Raw genomic sequence first — 26,572 nt, 5'->3', positions numbered from 1 at the left:
TTTAGAGAAGAGGCCTCTTCACATAAGCTCAGCTTGTGCCCTGGACCTCTGTCCTCCCCAGCCCTGATGAAGCGCTGCCTTGGGCCAGTGGAGAAGGCTCTAGGAGGCTGACTGTGAGTGGCTAAAATGCAGAGTCGGAAAGGCTGTCCCGATCAGGGGAATAAAGAGACTAGAGGGAGGGAGAAGGTTATATATTAGCATTGGGAAAACACCTTGCTTCAGTTTTTAGATGAAAAGCATAATGCTTCTGCATGTATGCCCTTCAAAGGAGAGTGCTCTGTTTCCCTTTCCTTTGTTTGCTGTAGTTAAGCTTGCTCTTTCCATTAAAGGTTTGAACTCAAAATTTTCCTGCTTCAGCCTTCCAAGTGCCACCATGCCTGGCTAGTTTACCTCCATGTCTTAGCTTTCCTTGTGTATTGGGGTAGTAGAGATACCCAACTGATAAGATTGTTAGAATTAAACAAGTCATTACTTGTAAAGCATTTGGAACACTCCTTGGTACCATACCAGAGGAAGGGTCTTTTTTGCTTACGAGATTAACACTGGTAAGCTTTTTCTTTATTCTGTAGATGAGATACCCCTGAGACCTACTGTGCTTGAAAAGATAAACCTATAATGAAATTCAAAGTGCAGGTCTCCCAAAAGGTACCTTGAGTGGGTGTGTTAACACATACCCGTAATTCCAGCTACTTGAGAGGTTGAAGCAGGAAGGTCAAACTTCAAGGCCAGCAACAGAGTGAGACCCAATCTATAAATAAGTAAGTAAGTAAATGAACATTTTTGGGAAAACCATTTTTTTTGGAAACAGGGTCTTGTGTAGCTCAGGCTGGCCTTGAACTCTGTTGTGTAACCCAGGGTGTCTTTGAACTCAACGTTTCAGCCTCCCAAGTGCTGGGGTCACAGGCTTCATATAATAATACATGGTTTAAAAAGTGATTCGGCTCAGCAGCGCGTTTTCCTTTCTTCCCAAGGGCTGGTCACTTGCTAGCTAAGTAGACTTCCAGGCTTTCTCCATACCCTGCCTACAGGAGGCGCCCTGCATTGGGCGGCTTAGCTCTAAACAGCTCAGCTTGCTTTTTCCTTCCTTGTAGGGAGGGCTTAGGCACTTATGTTCCTGGAGGTGCTCTAAAGGTCTCACAATTGACTGGTCCAGGTCATAGCCCCGGTCCTCTGGGCCATAATCAGCTCGGTGCTTAGGTAATTCTCAAACTGGCAGATGTGCTGGCAGCAGCTCTACCCGTTGGCATGTATGTGACTGCATACAGCTTCCTAGATCCTGGTCCTCAGAGCCACCCTGTATTGTCTCCTCTCACTACTGGCAGAAAGTAATGAAACAGTTGCCCAGAAGCCAAATATTTTGACCTGCAGAATTATTTTTAAAAACTAGATTACTTCTTGGTACATTTATTTATTGTAATGATAAAAATCTACACTCCTGAATTTTTGGTTTTTTTTTTTTTTTTTTTTTTGCTACCAGGGATTGAACTTAAGACTTTGTGCTTGCCAAGCAGGCGCTTGTGCAACTGAGCTATATCCCCTGTTTGACACTTGAATTTTTTAAAGGAGATGGGATGTTTAGCAGTGCTGTACTCCATGTTCTTAGCATTGCCAGTTTGTGGAATCTGAGATTACACCTGGTGTTGAGGGGGAAGCAGATTGTCTAAGAGTCCTGAACACCAGGACCCTAAAGGTGCTCTTTTTTTCTCTTGTGACCCTACTTTAATAATTTATAACTGCAGGATACGATAGCCTCCCCCACAAACAGTGATCTGGCCCAAACACTGGAGGGCTGATGCTGGGAAACCTTGAGTCAGGGACTTAAGTGGTTATGTGTCCCTGTGCATGTGCGTTAGCAGTGCCCTTTACCCTTTCTGAGAAGACTCACTGGGAATTGATGCCTAATTTTCCTGTCATATCAGGCAGTTTACTTTTCCTGTCTTAGGTCTTTGAACGAGTTTATGAGAAATGTATGGAAGAACTTTATGAATTTTTAATGGAAGCGTATTATAATTTCTATACATTAAGCTTTCAAATAGTATCTGGGGTACTTGTCAAATTTAATAAATATGAGCTAAGTTTTAATTCTACTGTAAAAGTTTTTATTTCTTACAGGAGAGAAAACATTTATCAGTTGACTCTTTCATATAGTGATATATTGTAAGTTTTTTGCTACATTAGTAATATGAAAACACCTTTTTTTAAAAAAGACAAGAATGTGAAATAATATGTAGTTCTTAAAACGCTAGGTGGCCTCACAATCATAATTATTTTTACAAGGAAGTGCATATTAAGCTTCTTAAAAAAAAATTTAGCAGGAAAAAATGAACAAATGAAATAGTACAATGAATGAGCACAGTGGAGATAGAGCAAGTTAAACGTTTGTGTTGTAGTATATCGTTAAAATCCTGTAAGGATAGTTTCCTTGCAGAGAGAAATAAATTAATTAGAAAAAGCCCTACTGTTTGTTTATTTATTTTTGAGACAAGGTATACTGTGTAGTTCATGTGTAACAGACCTTTCCAAGTGCTGGGATTACAGGCATGCACCACCATGCCTGGCCTCTTGATTTTATTTTGAGACAAGATCTGGCCCAGACTGGCCTTAAACTTTCAGGGCCTCTACCTCAGCCTCCTAGCAGGAATTACAGATGTGCATTGTATGTCAGCACTTTTGTGTTTGTGCTAGTGGTTAAACCTGAGGCCTGGCTTATGCTAAATATGTGTTCTGTTGCTAAGCTCTGCTCCCTGCCCTTCCATGTACTTTTTTTTTTTTTTTTTTTTTTGGTCTTTTTTTCACTGTGTGGTACAGGCTGGCCTTCAAATTGCAGCAGTCCTCCTGCCTCAGCCTCCCAAATGCTAGAATTACAGGCATGTGCCAACCACACCCGGCCCCATGTACTTTTTAAGAATTACTGTATAAGCATATGCTACTTCTCGACAGTTTTATTGTTTGCTGGTCACTTTTTTTTCATCCTGTACATTTCTTAGCCATGTAGCAAATTTGCCTACCATGTAGCATCTGTTGAAATGTCCCTATGAGATTCTATTTTGGCAGTGCTTCTTTCTCTGTCATATAATGTCAAAGATTTGAGCTTCAGCCATCATATTAAACAGATGGAATTGGTAATGGGCTTTGTTAAGAGTAATTATCTTGTTTTTTGAAAGAGGGTCTCACTATTCAGTTTAGGCTGGCCTTGAACTCTTGCCATCCTAGTGCTGGCCATAAAGGTATGTGCCACCTGCCTGGCCCGGCCTCAAACTCTGGGCATTCTTCATCAGCTTCTTGAGTGCTAGGATTGCACTCAAGAAGTATGCACCAACGCACCCGGCTGTCAATAATAATTATGTGAGACTGAGCCAAAGTGATACGTGATGACTGTTGTGTCCTAGGCTGTAAGTGTGACTCTTCTGGGTTAATACAGTTTTATTAAGATATGTATGTTTCACTTTTGATTGGTTTTTTTTTTTTTTTTTTTTTTTTTTTTTGGTCCTGGGGATTGACTTGTGACCTTGCGATCACCAGGAAAGCACTTGAGCAGCTGAGCTAAATCCCTAGCCCACATTTCGCTTTTATTAACTCAGGTATTTTGTCATTGCATGTGGCAGATTAATTTGGACAAAAGTTCAAATGACTTTTGTCTAGGGAGATTCAAGACAATTTTAACAAAAATATAAATGATCTCTACCTTGATTTCTGCTCCTTAGAAAAAAAGATAATCCTAGGCATTGTTTTTTTGCAGAGTTTCTCAGCCTTGAGGAATATTAACATTTGGGCTAGGTACTGCCTCATATTTGGTAAAGGGGGTTATCATGTGTGGTGTAGGTCTTCAGTTGTGTCCTCGATCTCTACCCACTAGATGCTCCTGACAACCTAGTGAGAACTGCATCTGTGTCTGCTCATGTTTGCTTTTCATATCGTGTCTAAATGACTATTTCACTAGTGTCAACTCGAAGGACTAAGTACAATGACCCCTTTCTTTCATTAACACTCATTTTGGTTTCTTTGAGATGTGTCTTCCCTTAGATTGTAGAGAACATCGATGGAGGTTGGTGTGGCTCTGGGGTGTGTAATGCTAGCATCCAGGAACCGAGTGGTGTTTTTCCTTCCCTGCATTTGGGCCTCACTTTGATGGAGTCCTCACCTGGAGGGCCTAATTCCTGGCAGTGGAAAGAAGTGAGGCATCTGAACTCAAGGAAGCTCTAAGATTTTAATGATGAAGAAGTTCTGTTACAACATTTAAAGCGTTCTGGAAATTATGGGCTATAAAAATCGAAAGGCTTCCTGTCATTTAATTTATCACAGCTTCGTGGCACTACAATAAAGGCAGACAAGAGTGTTCACACTTTCTCCTTCCATATTTCTCTTCTGTAGTTTTCAAGTGTTAGCCAAGCTGATCGTTAACTCTCATTCTACTTTTCCTTCTAAGTTTTTAGTGATCAACCCAGAAAAGCGAGGCAGGGTAAAATGTTTTGAGGGGCTTATGCAACTGTTTTGATTTTTTCCCCCTCTTAGCAGAAGGAAAATCTTTCCACCTGTTGCTCTAGTGTTCTGGACGTCCAGTTCTTGCTGGTTAAGTACATGTCTGATTGCTGTTCTGGTCACATTGTATGAAAGAGCCTAAATGTTAATGTTTACGCAAATCCTCTACCTGGAAGGGGATCCCTGCCAAAGGGACTTCAGAAACTATTTGGCTTCTTAGGAAAAGTTTGAGTCAGTGTAATTGATCTCCCACTAATTTTCCTTTTCCTTTCTACTTGTTCCTTCCTTCCTTCTTTTCTTCCTTTTTCTCTTAAAAAGAAAAATTGTTAAACTCATTTAAATGATAGCATACAATATGGAACATTTTGTTCTTTGTTCTTAACCTGCTGAGCTAAAACAGCATTTTCTTCCTATTCTGCCCATGGTACTGTGTTTCCGTAGCTTGGACCTGCTGGGTATAGGAATTATTTTTATTTGTCCCTAGCCTCCCTGCTTTAAATCTCAAATGCTCACTTATTCCAGAATCTTTGTACAATGTGGTAAATAAAATCAGTGTACCAGCATGAAATCTGTTCTGTGCCATAGAATAGTCAGCGTTGGCCGTCTTCCCCTCTCTTATTTCACAGCCTTTCCAAGCTCAGTCACCTGTATATAGTCCTGGTGTTTGGTTTCATGTTAATGCCTTGCTTCCAGCCACCATTTACCGTCATCTCTGGCCTGGACCTTGGTAGTCAGAGTGACTTTTTATGGGAGTCCCTAATTGTCACCTTTCCTCCTGCAGTCTGTTCCCATCAGCACCAAAACCAGCCTTTACAGATGTAAGTCCAATCAAGTCATCCCCTTTCAGAGCCCTCGAATAGCTTCCTATCACTTTCAGAATACAGGCCAGTCTTACTTGGTGTGGTTCCTGCTTCCAGCTTGTGGTTAGACCTCACTTGTCCATTCGGGACCGTTGCCCTTGCTGTCTTTCTGCTATTTGGCCTTGTGCAGTCACAGGGCTGCTGTGAGCCTGCCTCTGTTCCTCTATATAGTACCAAAAAGCTGCTCCTACCTTACCTACCTCCAAGGGGACTGAGAGTCTCAGAAGTGTTTGTCTGCTTTGACTGATGTTTCTGGTTGTCTTTTTGCTCTCTTTGAGCCAGTTTTGTGTTGTAAAATTACTTCCTAGCTTTTGTTTGGGTCAGGTAAGTTTGAGCCTTTACAGAGCTTTGATTGACAGACACAGACTTTCTGCTTCTTGTGCTGTTTGTGTCTTAGCTCCCAAAGTGGTGTGTGTTGATACAATGGAGGAGAGGAACAGGAAAAGGAGAGGGGAGGCTGGACACTTGGCTTGCCCTGGGGACCTCCCAGCTGCCAGCACCACGTCTGATTGTTATTCCACGGAGGATGGCAAGGACTGGAACTGCTGGGCAGTGAAAGCTCCACAGCTCCAGCATTTCCTGTTCTCTTGTTTCAGAGTTAGAACTGTGTCCTCTGTCCAGGCCAAATCTTAGTTTAAAGGAAAAAAAGTCCAATGGCTTGCTAATGCTTTTTTTGAACTCTGTTGTATAAAATGCTAATTTAAAGTGTGAAGAACAGAGCTGGGAGTAACCAAATAGAGCTAGGGACCAGGTGCTTGTGAATGCTTGTATTTATTTGTTAGTCAAATGTGGTTAAGGTGGGAAAGGTGAAGAGAGGTAAATGTCAAAACTGGCTGTTCAAGAGAGACAAATCCTCTTCGCATTCTTTTATATATCATGACTGGGTACAGATGAGGTATTTTAGAGGATGTGACTATGTAATTCAGGATCGTCTTGAACTCACTCTATCCCAGGCTGACCTCAAACTCACAGTGATCCACATGCCTCACCTAGCTCTTTTGAATATTTTACTATAATGTAGTTTAATTTACTTGATTTCCCACCACACTAAGAAGCTACATGTTCATAAATTGATTAACTTAATTTCATAAGAGGTTGGTTACATACTTTTAAACCTTGTATTGTTTTTGTAAGAACATTCTTTTATAATTTAGAATATAAGTAAGTTCAAGTCAAATTTGGAGAGGAGTTCACTGATTGAGTGTTCAGCCTTATGTGAACACCTGTGGTCATCTTACTAGGGTAGACTGAGCACACAATGTGAATTTGGGTTATTCCCTGCAGAAGTTTTTTTATGACAGCACTAAAAGAATGAAAGTACTGCTGGGAGTGGTGGTGCACAACTATATTCCCAGCACTTAGGAGGCTGAGGGAGATGATTCACTGAGTTCAAGGCCACCAACCGCTATATTATGAGCTCTAGGTCAGCCTAAACTATTTAGCAAGATCCTATCTCAAAAAAAAAAAAAAAGAATAGAAAAGAAAGATTGTAAATACTGAAAAAGATGAAGCTCAAAACCTTCTGGAAGTACTTTCCAGGTTTTCATTTATTCACTGTATGGGTGTGGGCCAGGCCATGGCTTTGCTGCTGAGCTACATCCCCAGCCCAACTATTGCACTGTAAATTGACTTCCCATATCCATGGCGCACACAGTATCAGCAGTTAAAAGAGGCCTAGAAAGTTGATGGGACGGTCATAACATATATTATGCCAGATGTTACCCATTCAGTGAAGTGTTTTTAGTTTGAAAGATAAATATACCTAGTAACTCATATCACTCAGTTGTGCTTGGATCATTGTGTGTTAATACTAACTTTTTTTTCTTTAGGCAAATAAGACAGAGACTGAAGAATCAAGTGGCTCAGTTGAAAGAGCAAGTACCTGGCTTTGCACCTTGCCTGGCAATTTTACAGGTATGATGATGGCATATTTCTGTTAGTGTTCTTTTTGAGACAGGATCTCACTTTGCAGTTCAGGCTGGCCCTGAGCTCACTTTGTAGCCCAGGCTGGTGTCGAACGCAACAACAATCATACTTCCACCTCTCAAATGCTGGGATCACTGGCATGCACCACCACGCCCAGCTCATTACTCAGTCTTGCAGTGGCAGTTCATACATTCAGGCTATAAGCACTTCAGATTTTACATCATATGCTACTACTAGTACTTTTTTCTTCTTCCTCCTCTGCCTCCTTCTCCTCTTCTTCTTCTTTTTGTTCTGCTTTTGTAAAACCTCATACCTTTTCAGTTTGTCTTTATAAGCTGTTCCTCACAGCTCACTTTCAAATGCTTGTTTGTCCTAGTTGCCTGCTCCTATCTGTGGATAGCCTTTTCCCCCAGGCCCATCCCTTTTAGCCTTTGGTCTTTGTGGGATCCTTTATATAAAATCTTAGGACTTCAGTAGCTTTTTTATATGTACTTAGATATTAATACTTATTGTATTTGAAATTATCTTAGTTAGTGGTCTCTGAGGCAAAATAAACACTCTCAAGTTAAGGGAGGAAAGGTTTATTTAGCTCACAGTTTATAGAGGTTTCAGTCCATAATCGGCTGGCTCAAGGCAGAGTAGCTTAGCAGAGGGACATTGCAGAGAACAGTTCATGGAGCCCACAAGGTAGGAAAAGCAACAAGGGACTTGAACATCTTTGTGCCCCTTTTATCCAGACTACTTAGGGTGGGTAGCCCTTCAGCCTGGCATTGCACCATGAATCGGTTCCAGTGTCACATGCTCTAAATCCAGCCACATCTAAAAAAGTCCTACCTATGACCTCATGAGTCTTTGGGATTAACATTTAGACATAAGCCGTAACAGAAATCAAAACCCAAATTTTAAAAAACTATGTGCTTAAAAATGCCAGTAGGAAGCTCATTATGATATGTTAACAAGCATAAGATGTTTATGGAAAAAGAACTTTTCCATGATACAATTTAGTAGGAGAGTTATTTTGTGTTTTACACAGCTTTGCACCACCTGGCATAAGGGAAGAGTTTGATTCTCCCTTGCTGCTGCGTTCAGTAATTAGGCCTCATGCAGATGTGTAGTTGTCAGAAGGGAAGAATTTTTTAAGTCATTTCAGGTAATTGTAGAACTTTTTCTTTGTTACAGTATCAGGACTTAAGAAGTAGTTGCAAAGATTAGTTGCAGTATGGAATCTGCAACTTTATTAGTGAACTGTCATACTTTTTTGCATTGTTTTATACTTTTTGTATCAGAATTATTACAGTTGAAGTGAGAATTTCACTTGGGTGGTTTTGTTACACCTTTCATTTCTCATTTGGAAAACAGTATTCACTGAATTATGCAAATCTTCCATATGTTACTAAATTTTATTACATACTATAAAAAAACCTTAGTCATTAATTAAAATATCATGAAGGAACACATCAGAAAAATCAAGAAGCTGTCAAGCTCACGGAGTGGATAAGAGGTTCTAATATTTGCTTGAAAATTTAACATGTTTGTTTGTTTGGTGCTGAGGGTTGAACCTAGGTTTACACCTGCTGAGCACGCACTCTACCACTGAGCTATACCCCCAGCCTAAAAATGTTATTGGCAACAGATATAGTTGGTTGTTTTCCTTCAATACTGGACTCATTTTATTCATTTTTTGGGAAAATACTTGCCTAATACTCAAGCTTGAATAAACCTTATTTGTCAGTTGTTCTTTCAAGTAAAGATGGTATTCCATAGAAAAATACATCTAGTTTAGCTAGTGGTGCAAAAAATACTAAGTACATTTCCAAGTGGCAACCATGGTGCTTCCTGTGTGCAGCAGGAGTGCACTGTACTGGTGGAGATTACTGAAAGGACATATGCTCGCAGGTTGAGGTTTAATAGTCAACCATTCATATTGCTTTGTCATAGCATGATGGTGCATGCCTGTAATACTAGCACTCAGGAGGCTGAGGCAGGAGGATTGCTGTGAGTTGAGGCCAACCTGGATTATATAGTGGGTTCATTATATAGTTGTATTCAGCATAGAACAGAATATTAAAAGTTGTTAAAGAAACATTACCTATAAATGAAATCCCATTAGAATCACAACAGATTTCTCAATGTAAGCCCTTAAGTCAAGGAGAGCTTGCATGAGGTATTTCAAGGTCTAAAGGAAAACAACCTCCGATCCAAATTGATGTACCCAGCAAAACTATCTTTCAAAATTGATGGAGAAATAAGACACTTTCATGACAAAGAACACCCAAGAAAATTCCTGAACACTAAATGGCACCGCAAAATGTCCTGAAAGACTTTTTAGAGAGATAACAAGGAAACAACTCCAACATAATGAATTCACTAGGCAAAGCAAACAGTTAAACAGAGGACAGAGGGGATAAAGAGGGAACCAACAACAGGTAAATAACATGACTGTGAAAAGTCAATATATACCAGTTACAAACATCAGTGTTTAATGGTCTCATCTCATCTCACAGTCAAGAGAAACACTGGCAGAATGGTTCAGAAAGTAAAATCCAACAATATGCTTCATATAAGAAACACATTTAATTCAAAAAGGAATTCATAGAGTGAAAGTCAAAAGATGGAAAAAAATACTCCGTGATGGTAACCTAGAAAAAAAGCAAGGGGTAGCTGTTCTATTTACAGACAAAGTGGATTTCAAGTCAAGAGTAATTCAGAGATACAAAGAAGGTCACTATATCCTTATAAAGGAAAAATCCTGAGCCATCATAAAAATATATGCACCAAATACTAGTGACTATATGAAACAAATATTAACCGACATGAAAAATCAAATAAGCACTAATACAGTTGTATTGGGGAATCTTACCATAGTCACAAATAGATCAGCTAGACAAAAAAATCCATAATGAAATATTAGAACTGAAGCAAACTTTTGAACAGATGGACTTCGTATCTGTCTACAGAATGTTCTGCCCACATTAGAATACACATTTTTTTTTTCAGCTGCATTCGGGACTTTCTCCAAAATAGACCACATACTAGCTCATGGAGCATGCTTAAGTAGATGCAAAGGAATTGAAATTATCCTAGGCATATTATTAGACCATAATGCAATGAAATTGGAAATCAGTGGCAAAAGAAACTACCAAAACTTCATAAACACCTGGAAATTAAATAACATCCTCCTAAATAACCAGTGAGTCACAAATGAAATTAAAGAAGAAATAAAAGTTTCTATAACTAAGCAATAATGCTAATATAACATACTAAAATTTATGGGATACAGTGAAAGCAGTCCTATTAGGAATATTCATAGCAGTGAATACCCGTATCAGGAAAACAGAATGAGCTCAAATAAACAACTTAATGTTGAACCTCATATTTCTAAAAAAAGAAGAGCAAGTAAAACTCAGAGATTGTATGATTAAGACAATTGTGGAAATCAGAGTAGAGCCAGGGATTTAGCTCAGCGGCTGACTGGCATGCACAAGGTTGTGAGTTCAATCCCCAGTATAAAAAAAAGTCAAAGTAGAAACAAATGCAATGGAGACTTAAGAAAACAATAAAAACAATCAATGAATCTAAGAACTGTTTCTTTGAAAGATTAAAATCAACAGATCTTTAACCTTATAAAAGGAAATAAAAGGCACAAATCCATGCAATTAGGAATGAAAAGGGTGCAGTCACAAAAAAATCCAGATCACCAGTACCTATTTTGAGGACCTATAGTCTAATAAGATGGAGCACACAGACAAAATGGACAGATGCATAGATATATATGAATTACCAAAGCTGAATTAAGAAAATACACAAATTCTACACCAAAAGTAATCAGTGATGTAATTAATTACCTATTGACAAAAGCCCAGTCCCTGACGAATTCACTGCTGAGTTCTATAACAAATTTAGAGAAGATACTGCTATTCCTCAGATACTGCTAATACTGCTATTCCTCAGACTCTAATGAAATTGAAAGGCAAGCAATACTCCAAGATTCATTCCTGGAAATAAGCATTACCAACACTAGAGAAGGACCTAACTGAAAAAAGGAATGTAGATCAATCTCTCTAGTGAACATAGACACAAATAAGATAGTGGCAGCCACTATGCTGAGATTCCATATCACCCATATCATTTGTTATAAAGAATGGCTGTTATCAAAAAATCGATCAGTGGGGCTGGGGATTTAACTCAGTGGCATAAGCAACTGCCTTGCAAGCAGGCGGTCGTGAGTTTGATCCCCAGTACCAATTAAAAAAAAAAAAAATCAACCAATGTTGGCCAAGCAGTGAGGAAAAAGGAATCCTTCCCTGTTGGGAGTGTAGACTGGTACAACCACTGGAAGTCAGCATGGAGATTCCACAAAAAACTAAAAGTAGAGGTTTCATTTGACCCAGCTATTCCCCTTCTTGATACCTTCCTCAAAGAAAAGGATCATGGATATGTGCACACCCATTTTTATAATGGCACAGTTTGTAAGAGCTATATCTTGGAAACAACCCAAGTGCTCAGCAACCGATGAATGAATAAAGCAGATGGACTGCTATTCAGCCTTAGAGAATGATAAACCTGAGACATTTCTAGGTAACTGAATGTATCTTGAGACCATAAAGCTAAGTAAATTGGACACACATGTAAATATCTCATGGTTTCTCTGATGTGAGACACCAAAAGTATAAATAAGGACCAAAATATATAATAGACATTGGGAAATAGGAACAAAATGTTCAAATGAAAAGGGGAACTAGGGAGGAGGAAAGGAAAAGAAAAAAAATCGAGAAGAAGAAGGAAAAAAATGGAAACAGCTTTTGTAACTGACAGGAAGAAGGATTAATGGGAAGGTAGGGGAATGGGAAAGAATCAAGATGTATCATGTACAGGTACAAATGCTTGTCATCTCCCTCCTGCCTAATCCTGTGAATGTCTTGGGCCCCGGGCCTCAGGCCTTTTCTCCATCTTAATTTCCTAAGTGACTTCACCCAATCATGTAGCTTCATGAAAGTATTCTTCCAGTGTTTCTTCCCTAGCTCCAGATTGAGCTTGGGGGCATTCAGTAGATACTTGTATGGGCAGATATGCAAATGAGTTCTTGAAGGATTGAGTCAAACAGCAGGGAAACTCACAGCTTCCTTTGAAACTCCTTTCAGAAGTGCCAGCTTCCTAGCCTCACAGTCTCTCGGAGTGCCTGTCTCTGTGTACATCATTTACTCCCTTGCTAAGTTCCTTGTTCATCAAGAAATGCAGAAGAATGGTACTTAAATATCTTCTTTCCCTGCTGCTTTAGAGGCTTTGCTGAAGAGAAAGGAACACCAGGGCTGGCATTAAGTGCCTGGTGTGTTCTCTGCCCTGGTGGGCTTTCCTTTCACTGAGAGTCAAAAGTTATGTATTGTGGGTGTATACTCGTTACATTTGGGGAGTAGTTTTTTTCTTGGCTTATTCTTGCGAATTGTCTGCTATAAAAAGAAAGTCAAAGTCATAGGCAAGAAATCTGTTTCTGGGCTGAGGGTGTAGCTCAGTGATGGAACACTTGCTTTGAATGTGAGAGGTCCTGGGCTTGAACCCTAGCACTGCCAAACAAACGAAGAATGGAGAAAAATCCATGCTGTAGTCCGTTAAACAAAAACTTAAAAAATAAGGAGGCCATTGTTCTGCACTGAGCTCCTGCACTGGAACCCAGCAGAGCAAAGTAAAAATCACAGTGGAGACATCAGGGCTGAAGATCCATGTTATGAACCTGAAAACTGTTTGACTTTCTGAACAATCAGATATGCTAATAGACAAATTTCCAAACAGGGCAGTTTGAATTGGCATGATAGCGAAGCGCCCTCTGGTTTAATCATGTCACCAAAAAAGGATAACCTAACGTAACCCAATGTTAATCAATCAACTGTTTCTTGTTCCAACTCTGTGCCTACCTTACAAAGAAAGGAATTTTGACCTATGTACTTTTAAACCCTGCTTTGACCCTTTTCTGTCTATAAAACTTACTCTGCCTAACTTGTTGAAATGCTAGTTGTGGTTTATGGGATGCAGTGTTGCCTGATTCTGGAATTATAAACGAAGTTAATAAAAGTCCTTGTTCTTAGAAATACTTAAGAATCACCAGACATAGTGGCTCACACCTATAATACCAGCACTTGGGCGGCTGAGGCAGGAGGATCCCCAAGAGTTTGAGGCCAGCCTGGCCTACATAGTGAGTTCAAGGATAGTCTGTACTACAAACTGAGACCCTGTCTCAAAAAAAGGAAAAAAGAAAGAAAAATACTGGGAAGAGTTTTTATTTATTATCTTTTCTTTTGTTTTTCATCTTGCTGTGCAGTTCAGGCTGGCCTAGAACTTGTGATGTTCCTGTCTCAGCCTTCCAAGTGCTGGAATTGCAGACATGCACCATTTTCCCCCCCATTTTTAAAACCAACTTTTAGAATCAACTTTAAACTGTTGATTACAGTGTTTCTAGTACATAAACACTGCTTGAAAGCTCATCTCTTAATGCCCTTGTAATAAAACAGCTGTTAAATGTTCCAGCTTGTACTTCAGCACCAGAGTCAACGTCTTTCTGCACTACAAGGCCTACGTAATGTGTTGTGATCATGTCTGGTCTTTTCCATCCCAGTGCTTACACTGCCGTTTCTCATGTACCCATTCTACAAGCCTGCGTCGTCATGTTAGGGTATCTCTCCCTCACTTCCTGCAGTGTCGTTGCCCTGGAGATTGTACTGCTCATCAGCTCTCAGAATCAGTTCCATCCTCTTGATTTCTAATGCTGTCCTGGTGTCACTGTCGTCATCTGCTCACAAGTTTCAGATCTCATTTACCGACACCTCTCTGTCCTTTTGACCATAGTAGCAGCTCTATTAAAATGTAGCTCAGTGGTAGAGCACCACAAAACAAAACAACCCCGAGTGTGACTAAGTTCACCCAGTACACCCACTCCTAATCCTTTATTAAAGAAAGCATGACTGCTTATAGCCATAGTGCTGGCTTTAGTTCAGATGGTCTGTATGTTTGTAACTGCTTTTGTAATTGTTCTAATTACCACATTGCCCCTGCAGAGTAGGAGCCCTTTATTGATGGACCTCTGATAGCTTGCCCAAGGCCAGTCAGGCAGTGGACTGATTCTGGGACCAGAACCTACTTCTGGACCCCAAATTCATGTATTTCACCTTGGTTTTTTGGGTTTTTTAATAGGTAGGGAACTTCCCTCATAACTGAATACTGTATACAGAGTTGAGATGACTTTTCAAAAGAGAGAGAAATGAGGTTGTATTTCCATCCCTTGGCACAAAAAAACACTTTAGTTATTAATAATGTAATAGCTAATATGTGTTTACTTATCACAATACCTTTTATAGAAACTCAATTTTCACTAAACATGGACAAAACCAATAAATGTAATATACTCAACTGAATATACTGTAATATATTCCTGAAATAGGAAGAAAATGAATATGGCAATATCCAAGATATTTTATGGTATGAAACAGGGAAGATTAAATATCAGCCCATGACCACATGCTGCCAACGTGTCAAAGATTTAAAAAGCAGGGACAGTCACCTGGGGCGTGACCCACAAAGCCCCAGATACGCCCCTTCAATCTGGCCTTTTACCCTTTACAGAAACAGTTTGCAGATTCCTGGTGTTAACTAAGTAAATAAAACAAAACCCTGACTTGTTCTGGAATGGGATCTTTTTTGGATGCTGTAATACTTAACCACTTTGAAGAAAAGATTAGCATTCCTAATTAATAAAATGCTTTTGCAGTATTCTTGATGAACCATATTGGGTTTAAGATTTCCACCAGTCTTCCACCCACCCGCTTGACAGTCGGTCCAGAACCCAATATTCTTCAGCATTCTTGCATCTAGTGATCTATGACTGTCTAATCACTTTTCCTGTAAAGTCTGTGGCCCAGCTGGGAGCATAGGCCTGTGCTAGAGCCCTTCCATAGGAAGTGCGAGGCCATGGCTTCCACACCAGCGGCAGCACTGCTGTGCAAGGCCTCTTCCGGTTCTCTGGAGATAGAAATTGGCTCTGTAATGAGATCTGCTTGTGGAAGGGACGACTGAAGCTGTGACTCAGGCCGTGTCCCCCTAGATCTGAGCACAGTGTCCAGCAGCAGCATCGTAAGGCAGACCTGGAAGTACCCTCCTGAAGGGTGACCTTATCCCGGGCCCTGTTCAGTCCAGCCAGGCAAGCTTCAGTTCTTTGTCTTGGGTGTTTCCTTCTGTACTTTTGTGAGAAACTGGCTTATCTTCTCTGTGGCTGGCTGCTCTGGGGTTGGGGAGGGTGTGGAATATGCCTTCATATGTTCCTGCCCTTAGGTGTCTTGTTGCCAGAGGACAGTTCACAGTACTCCTCCTCCTGTGTGTCAGCAGCAGTTCTAGGTGTTTCTGCTAGGCATGGAGCCCCAGTGCTTAGCTCCTGGTACACACAGAGGGTCCCCTACTTCCTCTCTTTCCCTCCTCCTGTCTTTCACCACCTGTCTGGCAGCTGGACTTTGTATACTATCGAGGCTGGTCTTGAACTCTGGGGTTCAGGTGATCCTCCTGAGTAGTACCTGGGACAGTAGGTGTGTGTTGTTGCTCTGTTTCGCTTCGTCTTTTCTTCAGGCTTTGTCAGTGGGACTCAGGCAAGCCTCGTTTGGGGGCAGCTGGGTATCATCTATGTTCACATCCCCCTCCCACCCTGATCACCTCCTTTTTCTCCTGTACTAGTTCTTTGCAACAAGAGTGGTGCTCAGACATCCTTTCTGATTGAAACTGAAGTCATGGAAGCTTTTCTGCACGCTGTCATTCCCTAACCATCTGATTTGCATGTATTTATTATTCTAGGTTGGCAACAGAGACGACTCCAATCTTTATATAAATATGAAGCTGAAGGCTGCTGAAGAGGTAAAGCCCAGAACAACTGCCCTCAGCCTCCCCCTCTCCGCCCCAGGTCCTGTTGTCTTTTGGGTCCCTCCCATCAAACTTTTACTGGTCAGCAGACTTACCTGTTTCTCTCAAATCAGTAGCTGATGATTTAGTGCTTCATTATCTGCTTGCCCCTGAATGCTTCTGGCCCATGATTTCTTACTTCCCAAAGCCCAGCAATAGCAGGGATTAAATTTTGGTGAGTGCAGCAGTGACAGCAAATGAGTGATGTGCAGACCTAGGATGAGGTGATTGATAAACTAACACTCCTGGTTTTAGTTGTGTGTTTAAAAGAAGCAGGCCCATTTCTCAAGTTTCTTTGCCATTTACCTGTTTTAAATGTTTGCTTTTGCAGATTGGGATCAAAGCCACCCACATTAAATTACCAAGATCAGCCACAGAATCTGAGGTGAGCTCTTGTGAATTAGTTGATTATAACGAGGATAGCTCACATGCTTTTTTCTCTTTGGTTTGGTGAAACGTGAGAGACCGAGTCATTTTGCGCATTAGACCTCCAGGTAATTCTTCGCAGACTCTGCCTCCAAGAAGTGCTTGAAAATATCCAGGAGTCAGTGGGGTAGTCCCAGGGTTAAGCAGTTGGTCCTCAGAATCTGATTGGCTTCCAGGTCATCTGTGATGCTATTAAAACTGATTCTTGGAGGCTGGCCTTGGTGGCACACCCTTCAAATCCCCGTTCTCCCAGGAGGCTGAGGGGAAAGGAATACAAATTTGAGTCTAACTTGGGAAATTTAGCACCTTAGTAAGACTTGCCTCAAAAAAAAAAGCTGGCAGTCTTGGAGATGTGGCTCAGTGTGAAGGGCCCGTGTTTAATCCTTACCACCATTCACACACGAAGCAGCAGCAACAAAAACAAACCCTGATCCTGGGCGTATAGTTATATTCAATTTAAAAACCAGGTACAAGTTCCATTTATATGATGACCTTAGGCATAGACAGAACAAATCAATGGTGACTTTAAAAGTCACAACTGTGGAATACGTAGAAAGAGGCAGGAGATGATAGTCGCTTTCAGAGGTTGTGGAAATGATTATAGTGAGATAAAATTAAAAATTCAGTTTCTTGGGTGCCCCAACCATGTTTCAAGTACTTCCTAGCTGCTATTGAGTTGTAAGGTGCATTTCTCACCACAGCAAAGATACTGGGCCTTGCTGCTCCACAGTGTTTAGATGGTTGTAACATGGGTCTTACTGTTGCAGTGGTAAGGTTTTAAAGTTCTTTGCTTGTTTTTTGATGAGTTTCTTACCAAACACCTGGAAATACATTCTGCTTGAAAAGGTTGGCTTCTCAGGATTTGGAGGGCAGGTACATTCTGAGAGGGTTATAATTAACTCTTGGAGGAAGTGAGGCAACTTGGTGTTTGTTTTGGATTTTTGTTTTTTGAGATAGGGTCTCACTAGACTGTTCAGGCTGGCCTTGAACTCATCATGTGGTCTAAGCTGGCCTCAAACTCAAGATAATCCTCCTGCTTCAGCCTCTCGAGTGTTAGAATGATATGCCAGGCTTGACGTTTGCTTTGGAAAGTGTTTCTCCATTTTGAGTTCTATGCGGTATATGGATTACATATGGTCTTACTTATAGGTGTTAAAGCGTGTCATATCTCTAAATGAAGACTTTACTGTACACGGATTCATAGTACAGCTGCCTTTAGATTCAGAGAATCCCATTAACACTGAAGCAGTCATCAATGCTATTGCACCTGAAAAGGATGTGGATGGGTGAGTGTGGCTTGGCTTCCTGCATCGCATCACATGATTCCACTGATAATTCATTTCTGTTCTGGAAACAGAGCATTTGTTTATGAAAAGTAAAAACACCTACTTTACTTTTACTTTCTCCCTTATTTTTGTCACTTTTTGTATTTTAGGTTGACTAGCATCAATGCTGGAAAACTTGCTAGAGGTGATCTCAAGGACTGTTTCATTCCTTGTACGCCTAAAGGATGCTTGGAACTCATCAAAGAGACAGGTAAAGACACACAAAGCAAACACCAGGAAAGCGGCACAAATCCAGAAAAAGTGTCCTGTGGACCCTCAAGGGGCCTGTATACTAGGACTTTAAATCCCAGTTTTTCTTAACAATGCATGAAGTAGGTGCTATTATTGTTTTACAGCTAAGAAAGCATCAAACCAAGATTTGAACTCTTAGGTTGTCTGAGTTCAAAGCAGTTTATTCTGGTGAAAAAAATCCTCTATATGGGGAGTATGTAAGGATACAAAGTAAAAATTCCCCATCCCTGGAACTAGCACCAAGACTAAGACCAGACAGATGGCTGGCAGCAGAGCTCTCCAACATTTGGCCGTATTACCTCATTATAGAGTGGGATTTCAGTATGAAGACTTGCAGCACAGGTTATTTTTTTTTTTAACAGGAAAATGGGTCGTGTTCAAAAGAAGTAGGTCAGAAGTTTCAAGTGGAAAATTTGACTAGCCTAAGTGAAGATTTTCTGTCATTGGCAAGAAAAGGTCAGGCCATAGCTTGACCTGTAATCCCGGTTACTCAGGAGACTGAGGTGGGACAGTCAGGAATCTGAGGCCAACTAGGACAATTGAGTGAGACCCTGGCTCAAAACAAACAGCAAATCGAGTCCCACGAGCTATAGCAGCTATCAGTGTCCCACTGTTTTTGGTTTGGTTTGGTTTGGTTTTTGGTGCCTCCAGGGGCTGAACCAAGGGCCTTTGCACTAAGCTACATCCCCAGCCTTTTTTATTTTGAGACAGAGTCTTGCTAAGGTACCCAGGCTGGGCTTGAACTTTGACCCTCTTGCCTTAGCTTCTCCAAGTGCTGGGATTAAAGTGATGCTATACCCGGCTCCCGCTTCATCTTACTGATAGTGAAGCTGCTGTTGGCCCTAAGACAGCTTCAGGTCTTTGGTGAGTCCTGGAAGGTACCCTGAGGTACCGTTTGTTTACTTGCGGTGTTGACATTAAACCCAGGACCTCCTCATGCCGGACTGGTGCTCTACTACTGAGTCACATCCCTAGCCACGGTACTTCTTCAGCACCTCAAACGTTGAAGTCTTACTCCTCAGCGATCATGATGTTAGCATTTTATAAGAGCTGATCTTGGGGGCTGGGGATTTAGCTCAGTGGCATAAGCACCTGCCTTGCAAGCAGGCAGTCGTGAGTTCGATCCCTGGTACCGATAAAAATGAAAAAGACCAAAAAAAAAAAAAAAAAAAAAAGAGCTGATCTTGTCCTGATAAAATTTTGTTTTTTAGTGTTTTTTGTTCTTTGTTTTGGTATCAGGGATTGAACTCATGACCTCATGTTTGCCAAATAGGCACTTGCGCTGCTGTGCTAAACTCCTGGCCCAATAAAATTAATTTTAAGCAAGAAACATAATATACACTAAAACTCCCTTACACAAGGGTTGACAGCCTCCAACCTTGAGTGGTTGAAGGGGCTCAGACAAAGTCTTCAAGACCTTCTCCCTGCTTCCTTCTGTTGGGGTAGCTCATTTCTCAGGCTCCTTATGGCCCTGAGAAGGTCCAGCCTTGTTCCACCAAATGCTCACGGGATTGGATTTTATTGACTAGAGTATTTGTCCACTAATGAGTACTTGCACAAACCTGTTTAAGTAGAGTAGAAATCAGTCCTCACAAGGATGTCAGTTTTTTCCAGAAAGTGGATGCTGAGTAAGCAAAAAAAAAAAAAAGCTTTCTATTGTAGCTGAATTTCCTCTCATCTCTTCCCTGCAAATAGGCCTATGGCTCAGGCCCTAAACTGAAAGAGAAATATGGATGAGGACTACATAAATAAATTTACTAAACTTGGAAAAAATTACTGATGCTAATCTGATTTCCTTCAGTTCTCTTCACCTCATCCCATATACTCTAGTTGTTATAACTGTTTTCTCATGTAATTTCATCTGATAACTTCTTCCATATGGCTCTTTAGCTGGATGTCAGATTTTCTTTTTTGAGTGTAAGATTTCTTCCCACTCCCCTATGACTCAATGAATGGATCTTGGCCTAAGCTGCTTTCTCAGATCCACCGCAAAGGACGGTGCACGGATCCCAATCTGTAGCTGAAGCATTAGAGCTGAGAACATCTCATCTCTCTCTCACTGCGAGAGAAGGAGAGTTTTCATGGAACTTTCTGTTTGACACTAGGACCCTGCTTTCATGTACTTCTTGTTCTCGGTTTTCCACTTGGGTGACATACAAAGGAGGATGGCTCCTGTACCCTACCTCTGATGCACTCTGGCTCTTCTTGCAGGGGTGCAGATTGCTGGAAGTCACGCAGTGGTGGTCGGACGCAGTAAAATAGTGGGTGCCCCAATGCATGACTTGCTGCTGTGGAACAATGCCACAGTGACCACCTGCCATTCCAAGAGTGCCCATCTGGACAAGGAGGTAGGAGCCCCAAGCAAGTTTTCTGTGTGTGCGTGTGTGTGTTGCCCTTATTATCTCACTTAACCTTGTGACAATGCCATGATTCTTGTCTCTTAAAAGATGAAGAAACTATTTGAATACAGACTTGCCCAATTTTATTCAGATGTGGTTCTGACCATATTCTTTCTATCCCAGTCTGTCTTGTGGCAGGCAGTTAGCAGTACAGGCTCTGGGTTTGGCCCTAGAGCCCAGATCCCATGTGTATGATAGAGGCATTTTCGAGCCTGTGGCATTTTGTTTCTGAGCCCAGCATCAGCAAAATGCTCACAAGTCCACATCGCTGTTGACAGTTCTGTTAAATATGGAGAGAGCAGAAGAGAAGCTGGCTTTTGCTTTTAATCATCCCAGAGCTGTGTTTTGTGGGAGGTGGTGGCGTCCCTGTACTGCATGCAGAACATTGTTCAGGCCTGTGCTCCTCCACGCTGCAGGTGCTGCCTGCTTCCTCATGGGGTCACATGCCTGGCGTGCACAGGGCAAGTGTGGTGTGCCACACAGCCCACACGGCCTGCATTTGAGGCCTTCACCAGTGTCCTGTGAAATAGCTGATGATAACAGAATTTAATACAGGCTCAGAGATATCCTTCCCACTTGTAGATTTTTTTAGCATGCATTGCCTTATTTAATTTCTGAGGTCTGAATCCCTTCCCTAGGTAAATAAAGGTGATATCCTGGTGGTTGCCACAGGTCAACCTGAAATGGTGAAAGGGGAGTGGATCAAACAGGGGGCTGTCGTCATCGACTGTGGAATCAATTATGTCCCGGGTAAGTGTTGCTGTGGGGAGGAGCGCGGTTTCTGGTGGAGGACAGGAAGCCTGCGTTGTCTGGGGGGGAAGTACTGGAGTTGGCAGGGGAAAGACAGCCACTTGGGATCAAGCCTGGACTTTCACCACTTTACACACAGTCCAGGGAGACAAAGTAGGATAGTGATACTGCACTGCCTTCATAGAGATTATCCTCTACTTCAACAAAGAAGATCACATTTTAAAAATACAGTAGTCCCTTCTTATCCACAGTTTTGCTTCCCACAATTTCACTTTTCCAAGGTCAACTTCTGTCCCAAAATGGTGAATGGAAAATTCTAGAAACAGCAGGAATCTTAAAAGTGTGTGCTGTTCGGTGTAGTTTGAGGAAATCTTGTTCTGCCTTCTCCATCCCAGCTCTCCCTGCCTGGGCCTGACTCCCCTGTGTCCAGCGTGGCTATGCTGAATACTCTTCTTTCCTTCTAGTTCATGCTCATTAGAGGGACTCTTGGTGGTACTGCAGTCTTGTGTTGAGCACTCCTTATGCTTAGTAATGACCCCAAAATGCACGAGTAGATATGCTTATAATTTGGATAAACCAAAGAGAAGCTATAAAATGAAAAAGTATAAGATTTTGACAGAGGAGGATAATTTGTCAACTTTTTTAGTACAGCATTGGTTTTTTGGGGGTTTTTTTTGTTTTTATTGGTACCGGAGATCGAACTCACAACCTCGTGCTTTCCAACCAGGCACCTGTGCTAAATCCCCAGCCCTACACTATTAAAATTGTTCTCTTGTATTATTACATGTAATTATTGTTGTTAATCTCTTATTGTGCCTTTTTTTTTTTTTTTTTGTACTGGGGATTGAACTCCTGACCTTGCACTTGCCAGGCAGGTGCTTATTATGTCTAATTTATAAAATTAAAGTTTACCATAGGTGTGTATGTAGGAAAAGAGTTATATATTCAGTACTGTCCATGGCTTTGGGCATCCTCCAGGTATCTTAAAATGTAGCCCTGCACGTGGTGGCGCGTGCCTATAATCCCAGCACTCAGGAGACTGAGACAGGAAGATAGTTGCAAGTTCGAGGCCAGCCTAAGCTACAAAGTGAGTTCAAGCCAACATGAACTGCATAGCGAAACCCTGTCTCAAAAAGACAAAAAAACAGAATGTAGCCCTGCAGACAGGGTCAGGCTATTATAGAAACCGTTGCAAAGTGCTGTGAGAATCGAGGAGACACTGTCCTGCCACGGGTTTTATGCTTCACAACAAAGTTCCAGTGCTCAGGGCCTTGTGTATGCGAGGCGAGAACTCTGCCCTGAGCTACATCCTTGGTCCTGGAGTTGATTTGTTTGTTCACTGCAGTTCTGGGGACCAAACCCAGAACCTTGGCAAGTACCATACCACTGAGCTACACTGCCGAGCACTACCACCTTTTTTTGGACTTTGCTTCACATTGCTCCCTCCCACCTCCTCTCTGTCTTTCATGTCTATTCCTCCTTCCCTTCTGTCCCTCACAGGTTGCGACTTCTTTTGTCACATATGCCTCTCTCACAAGACAGTCAGTACCTTCTGCTTAGTGACTGTGTCATGCCGTGTCCAGGTTCCTGCCTCTGATATCTGGCAGGAACTCGTTGAAGGGAGTTACTGTAAGAATAATCTTTTTTCTCCTTTTCTATGTCAAGTTTGAAATGTAGACACTGAGCTGCCAGGAGCATTAGTCACTGTCAAGTCCTCACCGTTTTTAACCTCCCTCCCACTCTCCACTGCGCTTTTAAGACAGTAGCTCATAATTGATCACTCATTTTCTGGTAGCGTAATTATCTGACGAGTGATAAAGAAATTGCTCTCCTACAACTCTGCACTTTGAATACTTGCAGGCATGACAATCTAGCTCATTCTGTTTCCACCTCGCACCTTCTGCTGTGGGCATTTTTTCTGATTAGATGTAAGAGATGGAGAAGGAAGCCCTGGGTGGGGATCTGGGATCTGGCAGATGGGTTTGAAACGTTGATTTAAACAAATCTTTCCATCCTGTTCATGCTGATGCATGATATAGATGGTAAAATATAAATAAAATTAAAGCAGTGTCATCTGTCCTGGTCACTGATCCTGGATATAAAGGCAAATAAATATGGAGAAGCCTGGATGTTACTGTTCCCAAGGAGTGGCCAAATCACTGAGCTGCTGACCAGTGGACAGTCTGCTGGACTCAAAGAGCATTCTTTGCAAATGTTCAGTTTAGAATCAGCGTATTCCACTACTGAGCCAAGTCTTTGTTCCTGTTTTACTTAACTTATTTGCAGGGGGCTGGGGTGTAGCTCAATTGTAGAGCAAGTGCTTGGCATGGACCTGATCCCCAGCATCAAGAAAATAAAAATTAGCCTGTGTGGTGTATGTCTATAACACCAGTGTTCTATGGGGCCAAAACAGGAGGAATTATGAATTCAAGTCTAGCCTGGGCAAATTAGTGATACCCTGCCTCAGAAGAAAAAATTAAATTAAAAATAAATTGGCTTGTATAAGCCACTTGGGCAAAACAGGACAAGTCTCTTGGCAAATTAAGAATAAACTAAGGTTTACATATATTTTCATAAAGAATTTTTTTAGTGTTAACTTTTTTGACTGTGCTGAGTGTTGAACCCAGGACTCTGCACATGCTAGGCCATTGCTGTACCATTCAGCTATATTCCCGCCCAAAAAAGGTATAAATTTTTAAGATTCAGGTGCAGAGTAAAAAGTACTGGCCAGAGCAACATGTGTAATGTTCTTTCTGCTCTGTGTACTACCAAAGATACTATGAGGGTCCAGATTAATAGTATTGAATTTGGAAGGAGGATAAAAAAGAGAGCATTCTCATCCTTACCTGATCCAGTCTCAGCCTGTCCAGTGTAGTAGCTTCTGTTATTGGTGTCTATAATTAAGGGTCTGCAAGTTAAATATCAAGACTCAGTTGAATTTTGTACATGCAACTTCCCAATGTCTGTCTGTTACTGAAGCTGTGTCCATGGGTTGTGCACTGGTCACTTTTCCTACTGACCACATCATATGAGACTATACTTGTGTCAGAGGCGTGAGTCAACTCCAATGATACTTGGTATAAGAACCAAACCGAGTTTGTCTGCTACAGTATTTGATGGTGCAGTCACTGATTTGTGTCTGCTGTCCATGCAGAAACTACAGTGACTAACACTGGCAAATAAGAGTTTCAAAGGCATTTTAAGATAATTAGTACAAAAGATAAAGCTGTATTTCCTGATTATTTTTTTTTCCATTCCTGGGAAGTGAGTGCAGGACTTCCCAGGTGCTAGGCCAGGACTGTACTACTGAACCACATCTTTAGTTCTTTCTTAAAATGTTTTATTTTGAGACAAGGTCTAGCTAAATTGCTTAGTCTGGCCTCAAACTTGTGATCCTCTCAAGTATCTGGCATTACAAGTGCACCATGCCTCCTTTGCCCCTTGAAAGGACTTCAGAAGTTATAGGGGGAAATGTTCTGCCATAGTTGGTGCTTTATAATCGTCTGGAAACAGGAAACAATCCCAAGGAATTGTAGTCACCACTCCTTCTAATACATGCAATTGCGTTCTGTATGTATGAGCTGGGTCTGCAGCTTAGTGTTAGGATATATGCTTACATATATGAGGCCCTGGGTTCCATCTCTTGTGTGTGCATGCATGTGCACACACACAAACAAAAGTTCACAAATGGGGCCAGAAATCTTAATGATTGCAGAATACTTTTTCTTTTGCTATATAGTTCAGGCTGGTCAGTATGTAGCTCAGACTCACCTTAAACTCGCAGCGACTTTCCTGCCTCAGCCTCCTGAGTGCTGGGATAACCGGCGTGTGCCATCACACCCCACAAGAATGTTTTTCACTTTCAAGAATTGTTGGGTGAGGTTTGACAAAGTATGAGACATAGGGAGTGTTACTCTTCTGTGTCTCTGGACCACATACATGTGCAGCCTGTGGTTGAGGACAGTGTAAGAGCTCATCCTAGAGCCTACTCTCTTCGTTCGGGTACTTCGGTCGAACCCTGACGCTTCCTCTCTGTATTCTAGAGAAGCTCAGGGAGAGACGGCAGTATGGCTGAGACTTTGCCAGACCCTGTCTCAGGAACATTACTTCTTCACGGTCCAGGCTGACTCCAGGCCCTCCCAGAGGTGTGCTGCAGCCAAGTGTGGGATGCTGTTGGTGTGAGCGAGCAGTGAGCCGTCACTGGTTTTGTTCTCTTCAGTAGCTGTCCTTTGCCACTAGGATTTGTAGTCCTTGTCGCCTTTTAAAGGAAGGGCAATTATATTCTTTGCCTTTTGCATACATTTAAATGGCTGCTCATCTTCAGAACTGGATGTTGAATTGTTCTTCCAGCTCACCCGTGGAGCTTACAGAATGCTGACAGTTGCTGTAGAAACCGTATCTGGCAGCTGTGACATAGTTGGAGCTTTGTGCGCTCAAAAAATCCTTTTGTAGGCCTTGGCAATTAACATTTTAGTGTTCTTATACTGGGTAGTTGGTTTTAGGAATAAAAAACCAGCCATGTTTTATTTGCCATCTGATGGAGTCTCTGGGTTCTGAGAAACCACTAAAGAATGTCTTGTGAATGTTTACAGGTAACATAGTTTTCTCCCTGTGAAGTTAGAAAAGCCGTTTACCCTGCAGGGGTTCAGGGTGGAACTCATGCCTCGCACTTGTAAAGGGAAGGGCTCCATCCTCGCCTCGTCCTTAGAAGCTTTTAACTAACGCAGGCACTTAGACCCGACAGGACTCACACCCTAAAATTCTACTTAGCTTTTGAAACAGAACGTCATAGTTGATCACTTCGGGAGAAACACAGGTATTGCTCTTCTGAGACAGTGCTTTGATTGTTTTTTTCCCCTCTTGATCAGACAATACAAAACCAAATGGAAAGAAGGTGGTAGGCGATGTGGCGTACAAGGAGGCCAAGGAGAGGGCCAGCTTCATCACGCCTGTCCCTGGTGGTGTTGGGCCCATGACTGTGGCGATGCTGATGCAGGTGTGTGTGAGTTTTTGTGACCCTTCTCCCCACAGAATGTGGCAGAAAGCCTAGCAAAAGGCTGGGCGAAGATGCCAATCTGTTGAAGGAAGAAAGGAAGTAGAAGAGCGTATAAACAGTACCATAGTACCATTAATGGAGGAAATGGCACAGTTCTTACTCCCTTTCCTAGAACAGAAAGACATACAGACACTGACTTGGCAAGCTCTCTTTGGTTTGTTTGCTTTG

General features: G+C 41.7%; 1 protein-coding gene and 1 long non-coding RNA gene across 2 annotated transcripts in view; one reads left to right on the top strand and one right to left on the bottom strand.

Moving 5' to 3' along the window:
• Positions 1–26,572, top strand: part of Mthfd1 (methylenetetrahydrofolate dehydrogenase, cyclohydrolase and formyltetrahydrofolate synthetase 1) — a 52,662-nt gene that overhangs the window by 1,713 nt on the left and 24,377 nt on the right. Inside the window, exons 2-9 of the mRNA XM_003472347.5 lie at positions 7,169–7,253; positions 16,092–16,151; positions 16,528–16,581; positions 17,772–17,908; positions 18,058–18,158; positions 20,411–20,547; positions 21,237–21,348; positions 26,217–26,344. Coding sequence (XP_003472395.2) covers positions 7,169–7,253; positions 16,092–16,151; positions 16,528–16,581; positions 17,772–17,908; positions 18,058–18,158; positions 20,411–20,547; positions 21,237–21,348; positions 26,217–26,344 — 814 coding nt within the window. The remainder of the gene's footprint in view (positions 1–7,168; positions 7,254–16,091; positions 16,152–16,527; positions 16,582–17,771; positions 17,909–18,057; positions 18,159–20,410; positions 20,548–21,236; positions 21,349–26,216; positions 26,345–26,572) is intronic.
• Positions 16,503–25,728, bottom strand: LOC134474226 (uncharacterized). Its single transcript, XR_010044937.1, has 3 exons — positions 25,120–25,728; positions 24,195–24,256; positions 16,503–16,879 (listed from the first exon to the last, which is right to left on the bottom strand). It is a non-coding gene; the product is annotated as an uncharacterized LOC134474226 (long non-coding RNA).

The sequence above is a fragment of the Cavia porcellus genome, unplaced genomic scaffold, assembly GCF_034190915.1.
Source record: "Cavia porcellus strain 051 isolate PalLab524CR breed Dunkin Hartley unplaced genomic scaffold, mCavPor4.1 scaffold_31, whole genome shotgun sequence".
Classification (NCBI taxonomy): Eukaryota; Metazoa; Chordata; class Mammalia; order Rodentia; family Caviidae; genus Cavia; species Cavia porcellus.
This window is presented reverse-complemented; position numbering and strand designations above follow the sequence as displayed.